Source organism: Muntiacus reevesi, chromosome 19, assembly GCF_963930625.1.
Source record: "Muntiacus reevesi chromosome 19, mMunRee1.1, whole genome shotgun sequence".
Taxonomy (NCBI): domain Eukaryota; kingdom Metazoa; phylum Chordata; class Mammalia; order Artiodactyla; family Cervidae; genus Muntiacus; species Muntiacus reevesi.
Window position 1 is genome coordinate 24011820 of NC_089267.1, and position 12018 is coordinate 24023837.

Genomic DNA, 12018 nt, shown 5'->3' on the forward strand with positions numbered 1-12018 from the left:
ATTAAGTGTGCAATAGCATGATATCTATAAAAGAGTACAATGTAATTAGAGAATCCTTTATTGCTAAAAAAAAAAATGTTAACCACCATCTGAAACTTCAGGGGTAATATTTAAGATCACTGATCACAGATCACTACAAATATCATAATGAAAAAGTCTGAAATATTGCAAGAATTACCAAAATGTGAAACAGAGACATAAAGTCAGCAAATACTGTTGGAAACAGGGCGCCAGTGGTCTTGTTTGATGCGGGGTTGCCACAGATCTTCAATTTGTAAAAAAAAAAAATGCAGTTTCTGTGAAACACAATAAAACAAGATATGCCTATAGAACAGAATAGAAAGAAATTAAAAATGGCTTACCTTCAATGGGTACCTGAATTCTCTTTAATAGCCATAACTGAACTTCAGATTTATTATCCATTTGTGCACCTTGGCAGCTATTGTCCAGAATAGCTTCCAAAGAAGAGTCTGGATACTCTTTATTCATACTTTCTTCTGTAGAGGAGCTCAGTTGCAACGGAAGGGGTGTTTTTTCTTTTGCCCAGGTTTTATCTGGCTCTTCCTTGTCCTCAATTGGGGGATCACCTGTCTGGGGAAGAGAACTACTAAGGGTGATGTCTATTCCCACTGGCTCAGTACTTTTGCCATCGCTTAATTCTGCCTTCTGCACGTTATCAGGTAACTGTGACCCTTCTTTGTTCTTATTAAGGTAATATTCAATTAGTTTGACTTTATCTAAATCTTCATGGATGTTCAGTGTGTTGTCCATCTGGCTCTCTGGGGACCCAGACCGCTTGTCCACCTCTGGCACCATATCTTGTTTCTCACAGGCTTCTAAGTCTAGAGCTCCCTTCAGTTCAGCATCACACCCTGTTCCCGAAAAGTTCAGGGCTGACCGAATTTCCGTAGAGCTGATTACTTGTGATTTAGTCTTCCTTAGTTCCTCTGGGTCAAGAGAAAGGCACTCCTTTGAGGTGTCTCTTTTGTCTGTTCCACCTTTAGTTTGAGAAGAAAGTTCTTCCAAGTCAACGAAGTCATCATCTTCCCCTAAAAGAGAATTTTCTTTGGCTACAGATTCGAGCGCAGCCCGAGTGTCAGAAGGTTCCTTGCGGACGTTAGCTAGTGCGGGAGACTCTTGGGTTGCCTCTGCAGCGGATTCCAGTTTCGTTACCTTGTCTGACACAGAGCTGTCTAAGGGCTTCGGTTCTGTGTATTCTGGTGACTTCTCTGAAGGTCCCATTGGTGTGGAATCTGAAGGGATGGTTCTCTCTCCACTCTGCTGCCGTTTTTCTTTGTTGAGAGATTTGAACTTACTGAACGGGTTGATATCCTTTTCTGAAGCCAGGTCTTCCCATTCTCCAGGCCTGTACAGAGGACAAAGATCCTGAGGTAGGTCACTGCGGGGGGAAAAATTGTGGGTGCACATGGAATGTTAAAAGCAAAACCAAAAGCAAAAGGATGAAAGGCAAAAAAAGACTGAAACAAAATCCAACCAAAAAACCAAAACATAAATATACCACAACTCAAATTTATGTTTAAGGGACTTTAAAGCAAGGAAATAAAATCAAGAGATTGACTTCAAAATGAAAAACTAAATCAACCATAAAAAGTGGCAAAATAAAGAACCAAGAGAGTTGCTTGCATATCCTATTAGAAGCAAATGAATGGTATTTGAGGTCACTTATGAACATGGAGATGTCACCCACCAGATTTTTAATGATGAAATAAAGTTTCTGATTTTCATGAAGGACAAAGGAGAGGGAATGTTGTAGTACTATGTCTAAAATTCCTTAGATATTCAAGGCTTTTCCTTTTTTCATAAAATAGTACATAAACCAACTACATTACTTTTTAAAAATATTTTATTTTTTAAAATTTATTGATTTTAATTGGAGGTTAATTACTTTACAATATTGTAGTGGTTTTGCCATACATTGACATGAATCAGAATGGCTCATTGATCAAGTAGCTACTCATTTAACTGCTCTGTAAAGTAACTGACATGGAACCACAATTTTGGTTTCATGGTTTAAGATCCAACGCTTTCAAAAAGAGACATCCTTCTACTCCTAAAAGAGATACAAGGGGATTACTTCCACTATTACTGAAGGTATATAGCACCAGCTCCATTTTACAGTTTAAAAATTTATGAAAATAAGTCAAATAAGCTCTTATAACAATCGGTTTACATTTCTTATCTCTTTCATTTTATTACACTATCATTTTACTTTATGGCAATAAGCAGCTGTTTTATCAGCTGAAACAGTTTCCTGGGACAAGGTCAATTATTTTTCCTTAGTGACAGATGCTTTATTATCCAGATTTAAATTATACAAAAAATATTGATTAAACATGTTTTCCAAAGTCCTCCACAGTTTACTTACCTTACTGTCGATACGGACTAAAACAGATATGAAACCCTTTTTAAAAATAACATGTTTAGATTTCAGAACTAAATTTTCTAAAAAGGCTAGATCATATTCAGGTAATACTTTATTATTCTGGCTTTGAAATAATTATGACAATACTCAGCAAAGTCCTAGGAAGTTCAAGTTACAAGACTGTCTCCCCAAAGTTACTGAATAAATCACTTGCATGGAGCATCCAGGTTTTATCCGATATAAAATAAAAGCCTATGTAACTGTTAGGCTCTGATAAATGCTTTAAAGTGAAAGTGAAGTCACTCAGTCGTGTCCGACTCTTTGCGACCCCGTGGACTGTAGCCTATGAGACTCCTCCGTCCATGGGATTCTCCAGGCAAGAATACTGGAGTGGGTTGCCATTCCCTTCTCCAGGGAATCTTCCCGACCCAGGGATCAAACCCGGGTCTCCTGCATTGCAGGCAGACACTTTAACCTCTGAGCCACCAGGGAAGCCCGATAAATGCTTTAAGAGGCCTCTAATTCATAATTCATTTCAATTCAATAACCATTCGCTGAACCCCTACACACTATATACGCTAAAAGACAATTGTGATAGTGTCTCTGTTTGGAAGAAGCCTGCACACACAAAAATGTTCTGCTCACCATGAGCATCTCAAGAGATGTTATAGATACTTCAATCTTAGAGTCAAGTATAATGTAGCATAATTTCCATTTTCAGAACCCAAATTTAATTTGGTATGTTAAAGACCAAAGTCAGTCCTATAACAAAGAAGCCCAGCTTTTCACATACTTAATGATCAAACTGATAAGCAAAACCATCTTCCAATGAACACTTAAGTCCCTTCCTCATCTCTTACTTCCCTGGCTAGCTTAACTTCCACAAAGAAAGCATATGACTGCACTCTAATCAGCCTCCTATATTACCTTCTCATCTACCCCTTCCTTCTTGTTCTACGTAATCCAAGCCAGGACTAATTTAGCCATCTGTTTTTGTTTTTTTTTTTTGTATTGCAGCTGCCAAGCTCTTCTGGGGCAATGTACACAGTGGTGTCAACTGGCTCTGCTGTTAATTAATGTTTTCTAGACTCAACCAGGGACCTAATGATGACCAATAATCCCTTCAGTTGTTCCTTTCCTAGTCTCCATGGCAGCTGGAGCTACAAAATATCTTGCATAAAGTATATAAGGCCTGAAGGTGAAGATTGAGAGGTTTTACACACACACACTTTTATTATCCTCTAATAAAAAAATTTTGTTAATAATAAAAATAAATAAAAACTATTTGCACATGGCAACCAGATAATTTGCACTTCTTGTTTTAACATACAACTTTAAATAATGAAATTTAAACTACTTTAAACTTTTCAACAGTTGATGGAATTCTGAGGTCAGTACCAAATTCATTTGTCACTGATTCTACTACCTCATTCTATTTTGCTCATTGGTGCACATACTCTTCATTAGACTAAAAACGTCTTTAGGTCCCTGCATCCACAGGAACAATCACTGTACAGCTCTGAAATAATTTCAGCACACCAGGAGCCAATTCTCAACTCCTCCCTCTTCCCCCAGCTACAGCATTAGCCTCGGATCATGAAACACAATCTCACAATGAGAGAATGCTTTCTGTAAGGATGTATCTTCCCTATTACTAAAAGAACACTTAACATCCTACCCTGAAGATGTGCAATAGAATTGCTCCATTAAAAGCCATCACTGGGGAGGAAATGCCCCTAACTGCCCACTTCCAAACTTAACTGTTTCTTTACCTGTTCTTGTCTTCTTTCCTCTCATCACAAAGAACCCCATGTTCATTCTTTCCAAAACTAACTCCTTCATTCCCTTTCCTCCCTCTCATCTAAAGATTCCAAGATGGCTGGACACTCCCTCACATGGTTCTCATGGAACGCTGTGTTCATGTCTAGGTCTACAGTGCTATTCAGATACCACTCCTGTCCGCCTGTTGTACCCAGCAGACGGCGCGACAGTGGCTGTGACCCACTCGTCAACATATCCCTGCCACACAAGCGGCGTGCACTAAGATGTATTAGAACCCTCAATCTGCAGGAATAGAAGATTCCCACAGAATAATCAAGAGTTTCACATATGCACGGAAGGTTCAAGTAAACAATCTTTACATATTAGGCAGCAGGCTATTTTCTAAGAGTTTTGGTATATCAACCCTTTTAGTTCTTGAAACAGCTCTGCAGGCTAAAAAATACTATTAATTCCATTTTACAGATGAGAAAACTGAGGCTCAAGATTGAGTTACTCAGGAAGGTAGTGGAGTCATATAGTGACAGAAAATCCAGGCATCGTCACGCAAAACTGCCTGGCCTGCTGTACTGCCTCCTAGAACCTCTCACTTAGACACTTCAGCCAGGACTCAGAGACCTCAGTCGCCCTGCTTCCATGGTTCCTTCAGCGGCTAGGCCACTGCAGGGTTTAGTGGATCAGTAAGGACTGCAGAAGTGCAGGGGAGCCTGCCGGCATAAACCCCTAGGGACTCTGTTTCTGGGTCAGTTCCCAGTTTCCTTTCATTCTTTTTATGAGTCCAAGGGGCAGGTTTCCCTTTGTACTGTTGGACCCACTGCTGTCTCTTCCTTCCTACCACTGAGAGCTTCCAAAGAAGTTTACTGCGAGCACATACACAGGACACAGAATGAGGCACGCTGACAAGATGACAAAGAATCAGATTGGCTCTACAAGTGAATCGATTCTCTGAGTTTCCTTCAGCTGTTTCTTCATGGGGAGCTTCTCTTTTTTTCAATCAAAAAACTCAATTTTAGAAGACAAAAGTAATCAGAACTAAAGCAATATCCACCTACACTTCAGAGACAAAATAAACTACTATTCTCTCTTTCACACCATTTAAGGTAATCTGGCTACAAGACAGGGTCTCTGCACTGTCCACTCCAATCTCTCTCCACAAAGGATTAAGGAAAGACACAAGCTGAGGAAGAATATAACTCTGCTTACCAATTAAGCTGAATAGAAAATCCTGATTAACTCTTGATAATCAGACAAATTCTTTCAGAGGAACTTCACTTATTCTTTCGTAAATTAAGAACACACATTCAGGAAAATAAGCCAAAGAAACAGCATTTTTACATGCTGACTTTTCTGATTTTCTCATCTGTGAATGTTCTACTCTTTCCTATTACTGATTTTATCACTTCCATTTTCTCTTTTTTGTATTTCTTAAAAATTTAGTACACAGATATTCTACCTTCAAATTCACCTCTACAGTCTCTCACTCCCACCCATGCCCTCACTTTTTAATTGCATTTAATTCTCCCATTACTCCCTTGGCTGGTAAACAAAGATAGGTGTCTTACGATGGCAAGGCATCTTTGATCTTCATGTGGGAGATGTCATTGTAGAGGGCGATGGAAACGACCTCTTCCATGGGGCAGATGAGGCCGTATTCCTCACAGCCATTTTCAATGACCAGGGGATCGGACTTGTGAGGGTCGAACATGATGTTGTTAGGAGTGACAATCATGACGCCTCCGACCACACCCTGAGGAAAAAGACAGAACAGAGTCGCTACAGGCGAGACAAGATGCAGCCGGCATAGTAGCTTTAGTGAACCCATGATGCCATTCCACTGACTTCGTGAACCCCAGTATCTGACAGGACAATTGCAACCCTTCTACTGGAAAAACAGGCTGAAGAAATCGCATCGTTGGGTGCGGAGTGCAGAGTCAGAGAAACAGACATGCCTCGCCGTGGCCGTCAGCTGAGCCTGGTTCGAGCATGGCTGCTCAACAGAAGAGGGATCTTGGGTTTCACATGTATGTCTCAGATCCCCAGCTCCCTGTTGGTAAAATGAGAAGGGCTGTCCCAGGTGTGTTCTGATTGAGAACTGTGGACTTTACAATTCACTCAGCACGTATTCATGTGTCCAGCAAGTGCATGGTACTGCGCTCTGGGGGCAGCTATCTCAGTCTCGGTGCCAAGGAACACCCCTAATATTTTGATCTAAGATGCTCAGAAAGCCCACATTCAGCAAACAGGAATATGAAATTTTTACAAACAGAAGTGAATATATTCCAACTATGGAAACTGAAAGCAAAGAACAGTTGGGAATTCCCTGGCGTTCCAGTGGTTAGGACTTAGTACTTTCACTCCTGAGGGCCTGGGTTCAATTCGTGCTTGGGGAACTAAGATCCCACAAGCCATGGGGTGTGGCCTAAAAGAAAAAAAAAGAAAGCAAAAACAGTAGCATGGTGGGAGCTTGTCTGAAACTTTGTCGGTTTACATGGTAGACCATGTTGACCATGGGGATATTGTCTACCAGGCACAGTAGGATACAGACGACTCCCTTTCGGTAAATTATTTATTTTGATACTCTTAATGAGTTTAGTGATCACCTTAGCAAAAAGTTTTGCCTTTCAGACATTACTCATTCTTGGTTGCAAAAGTTTTTCCTACCATTGGAACCTAGCATTCCTATGAGCACAGGAATTTGTGTTATATCAACATTACCCCTCCTTCAGAGGCTCATTAAAAGTCAGATTTGTTTTTTATACAAAACACCAACAAGCAAAAAATATAAAAAAATTATATAACAGACATTTTCAAACCAGCATCTCTAGTGGCAAACAAGTTGATAACTTAGCATTTTCCAGGTCAAGTGCTAAGCTCCTTAAATGAATCATCTTTTTTTGCTTTTAATTATTTTTTTAAATGCTTTATTTTGCACTGGGGTATAACCAATCAACAAACAATGCTGTGATGGTCTCAGGTGAACAGCAAAGGGACTCAGCCATAAACCCCCCTCCCATCCAGGCTGCCACATAACACTGGGCTCTCTACACAGTACATCCCTGTTGGTTACCATGAATTATCTTCTAATTAGCACACCCTACTAATTAAATTTTATTATTATTCCTACTTCATAGATGAGGAGAATGGAAGCTTAGGAAATGTAAATATTTTGCCCATGGTCTCAGAGCTAGTGGCAGTAGAGTTTAGTTACTCTGACTCTAGCATTTGCTGTTAAAACACATTCTATACTGTCTCCCTAAAATTTCATGGGCTAAGACCTGAAATATAAGTGATAAACCCAAGATCACAAAGAATCACATTTTCCGCTCAATGGTTACTATTCCCTTAGTAAGTAAAATGCCAGGCATCCAAGAGGAAAAAACAAATGCACAGCTGTGAAATCTTGCAGCTGAAACTTTGGGTAAGATATTTTTAAGTAGTCTGCCTTTGGTAATTTGGAACTAGTTTAGTTTTCCACAGATTCTAAGAAAAAAAGAAAAAAGAAAAAAACCAAATTGCATAGCTATATACCTTTCCATCAGTGAAGTACCGGCAATTCATTTTCAAAAATTTTACCACTCCTGGCTCGTCCTCTTCTGAAGTGGATGATAAAACTCTCTCGATGGGTTTTAAGGCCTTTCTTGCTAAGTCAGCATCCTTTAGAAAGCAAAAATTTCCACAAATAGAAGCACTTTTAAAAAATATTATTTATTTATATGAATTCAGTTATCTAAGTTTCCTTTAAGTAACCTGTTTTTATTACACTTGAATATTTATAAAAGGCAAATGTCTTCCATCCTTCAAAAATAATCACCCAAGTCAAACTAAGATTTTTAAAGCGTATATGTATGTATTTTATGTGTATGAACATATAAAAATCCCTCATCACATCTTTAGAAAATACCTTAAATGAAAGAATTCATATTGAACTCATTCAAATTCTGTAGAAAGGAGTAAAAGTATTACAAATAAACTACTGGCCTCACTGAGAGTTTAACTTCTACATAAACAAGACATGCATTTCTGCCTTTGAGACCTTAAATGTGAACAGGTTTCTTCTCTCAACTAATGACAAATTATTTTAACCCCACCTCTTCAGTGAGGGAGGAGAGTTTTCAGATGAACTCTTGAGAAAAATAACGCGAGCTATTTTCTATAATAACTCAAAAACCGATGCTGATAGATATGAGCTTCAGTGCAGGAATGAAATACATACAGGCAGTTTATCGTATTCTGCATCTGATGATGAAGGAGAGACAGTAGCACCAGGACTGGAAGATGATAACCTTAAGGTACTCGAGGGAAAGTTGGCATCTGGCACAAAAAGAACCTGAGAATGGGAAAGAAAGGCTAGGTGAGTCCCAAGACCCAGGGCAGTGTTCAGAGCAGTGACTCTCCACACAGTTATCACGCTGGGTGTGCGATGAAGACCTCATTGGCTTGCACTGAACTTCTGACTTACTTGGGGTCTCCCAGACTAATCTGTGAAATAATATTCAGCAATAGGAATGTGTGCGGTACAAAGGGTGTTGAACATACTGCAAGGCGCTCACAGGACAGAGAAAGGTGGGGGGATATTCTGCATAGGCTATGTGAGGCAGGTGAGTCCAAGTGAAGCCGTGGGCAGCAGGATTTGGACAGGAAGGGAAGAGCCTTCCAGGGCAGGGTACGATAGTACAAGGGCATAGACGCGAGAGTAGCATGGCATACTTCTAAACATAACACCCGTGTCAGGAACAAACAGGATGCATCAAGGCTTCCTGACTCCAAGAAGGCCGTGAGGGCTAATGCAGTAAGGTCCTTATGTGAAAATCTATGCATGGCAGCATCAATAATCTCAGTACCTTCTCTTCCATCACTGTTTGGCTTATCTAAAAATCCCCTAAGTTGGTGGCGCTGGTGGTAAAGAACCCACCTGTCAATGCACGAGACACAAAAGATGCAGGTTCAATCCTTGGGTCAGGAAGATCCCCTGGAGTAGGAAATGGCACCCCACTCCAGTATTCTTGCCTGGAGAATTCCATGGACAGAGGAGCCTGGCGGGCCACAGTCAATGGAGCCACAAAGAATCGAACACAACTGAGCGAATGAGCCCATATTGCACTAAACTGCTTTCTTCTGCAAGATAGTCTGGTTCCCAAATGCTATTACGATTCTGTTATTCAACACTGTTTTAACAACACAAGCTACATTCTGACATTATGTCAAATACTATCTTAAAATGACCTCTAATGTTATAAAACATGTGAAAGTGAAAGTGTTAGTCACTCAGTCATGTCCAACTCTTTGCGACCCCATGGTCTGTCCACGGGATTCTCCAAGCAGGAATACTGGAGTCGGTTGCCATTCCCTTCTCCAGGGGATCTTCCTAACCCAGGGATTGAACCGGGGTCTCCTGCATTGCAGGCAGGTTCTTTACCATCTGAGCTACTGTAATTCACAGCTTATCATGTAACAACTGTTCAATATGGTTACTGAACACTCTGCCCCATCTTCTAGTCATATCTCTATTTTATTATTTATTTTTGAAAGTTATGTTTTATTCAGTGGGAAGTTTTAGGACTTAAGCCCAGGAGACAGCATCTCAAGTAACCCTGAAAGAACTGCTCTGAGGAGGCAAGGGGAGGAGCCAGGTTATACAGGAGTTTTACAAAGGGCAGGTAGTTTGAACATCAATAGATTATTGCTAAAGAAAACCGGATATCCCAGGTTAAGGAATTTAGCACTTTTCTTGTATGGGAAGATGCAAGCGTCTGGGCTCACTCAAATCATTCCTTTGCATATCTCAATTTTAACTTTGCTGTTCAGTAGCCCAGTTGTGTACAACTCTTTGTGACCCCATGGACTGCAGCACGCCAGAACTCCCGGTCCCTCACCATCTCCTGAAGCTTGCCCAGGTTCATGTCCACTGCGTCGGCGATGCCATCCAGCCATCTCACCTCTGACACCCTCTTCTCCTCCTGCCCTCAATCTTTCCCAGCATCAGGGACTTTTCCAATGAGTTGGCTGTTCACATCAGACAACCAAAATACTGGAGCTTCAGCATGAGTCCTTCCAACAAGTATTCAGGATTGATTTCCCTTAAAGTTGACTGGTTTGATCTCTTTGCTGTCCAAGGGACTCTCAGGAGTCTTCATCAGCACCACAATTTAAAGGCATCGATTCTTTGGCGTTCTGCCTTCTTTATGGCCCAGCTCTCACAACCGTATGTGACCACAGGGAAGACCATAGCTTTGACTATACGAACCTTTGTTGGCAGAGAAATGTCTCTGCTTTTCAACACATTGTCTAGGTTTGTCATAAGCAAATTTTAACTTTAGTTCTTTTAAATCTCTCTTCAATCCAGAAAAAAAGTGAGCCAAGAACAAAACACACCTTAAGATAAGGTGGAAAAATCATCATCAAGGAGAAATAAGATGAGGACTGATAGTACTGAAAATACGAGCTTCCAAATTATCAAACATTCATTAAGAAGTGGGCCATAAAATTTGGTCTAAGTTTCCAAATAACCAATGCAAAGAGATAGACATCATGAGTCAACAGAATTCACTGTCCATAAAATAAAAACAAACCAGTTTCTTATTAGTACAAGTAGTCTCCCACGAAGCCTCATTAAAAAAAAAAAAAATGTGTCTCACAGTGAACTCTTTGTCTTAATAACACATTGACAGTAAATGCAATAACCAGTTTTGAAGGACTGTTCTTTGTAACAACATCAAAATGGGTCAGTGGCAAATGTCAAAAGGTTAGAGTTTCATGAAAGTAATTTACAGAAGGCTAAAATTACATGGTCTTAGTATAAAGCTCTCATTTATTGTATGTTTCTGGGCTAGGACAGAAACAGATTTCTTCCAAACATATGTCAATTCTCTATTAATATTTTCTTTTTGCACCTGAGCTCTTGACAAGTGTTAGGCAATGTAGGTTGAGATTCTATTGCCTGACTTCTAAATTTCAAATCCAAGAGATAATTCCTATGCTTAAATAGCCCATTGTACTGTAGATAGAAGTGACAGTGTTAACATGGAGAAGTCCAGTCACTGTATGTCCTCCTAAAACATGCAAGTGAGTCTGGATCACTCTTCTTAATTCCTCATCTTTGCCAGAAAAATCATGACCACAGCCAGATCTTGGGACAACTAACAGCACATAACTGTTTAGTTATATGAGGGCTACACAGCACAGCAAAGGCAAGAAGGACCGTCTGAGTAAATGTAGGCCAACCACTCATTCCAAACCAAGGTCAAATGAAATGAAACCAAGGTCAAAAAGGAAGTGACTTGCCCAAGTTTAATGGCTATTAAAGGGTCAAAGGAAATGAAGCTTTGAGGCACCTATTTTTGTATTATTACCCTTAAGGAGGCATATTAAGATGGTTAGATGAGATGGTTAGATAGCATCACCAACTCAATGGCCATGAATTTGAGCAAACTCCAGGAGATAGTGGAGGACAGAGGAGCCTGGCCTGCTACAGTCCATGGGGTCACAGAGTTGGACATGATTGAGCAACTGAATAACAACAACAGGGCATATGAAGACAGTTCCTATACCTCCTATTAGCTGCTGGACCTTAATCCAGTACCAATAAACTATTTTGTTCATGGACTTGGTAAAAGAATAATCACCCTAAATTATCTTAGTAAGTTCCAGTGGCTACAACTTGAATTAGTAAGGATATGTCTAGGTTCTCTGCTATGGGTCAGTTAACACATTATTCAGCAATATCCCAGACTATAAGAAACCCAATAAAAATGACTAAAATCTATTAATTTCCCAGAGGTAAAAATGTATTACTTTTTGAAAAATTTTAATTCATATTTGCCCTCAATTACCTGGTACTAGTAGTTTACTAATTTCTC

General features: G+C 40.0%; 1 protein-coding gene across 5 annotated transcripts in view; it reads right to left on the reverse strand.

Moving 5' to 3' along the window:
* The window catches only part of NCOA7 (nuclear receptor coactivator 7), a 158692-nt gene that overhangs the window by 39175 nt on the left and 107499 nt on the right, over positions 1-12018 (reverse strand). For 4 of the 5 annotated variants that reach the window (XM_065911662.1, XM_065911657.1, XM_065911658.1 and 1 more), the window contains 4 exons: positions 8376-8489; positions 7691-7816; positions 5725-5909; positions 363-1399 (listed from right to left, as the gene is read on the reverse strand). In XM_065911662.1, the coding sequence (XP_065767734.1) occupies positions 363-1399; positions 5725-5909; positions 7691-7816; positions 8376-8489 (1462 nt within the window). The remainder of the gene's footprint in view (positions 1-362; positions 1400-5724; positions 5910-7690; positions 7817-8375; positions 8490-12018) is intronic. The other variant, XM_065911661.1, reaches the window with a different exon arrangement.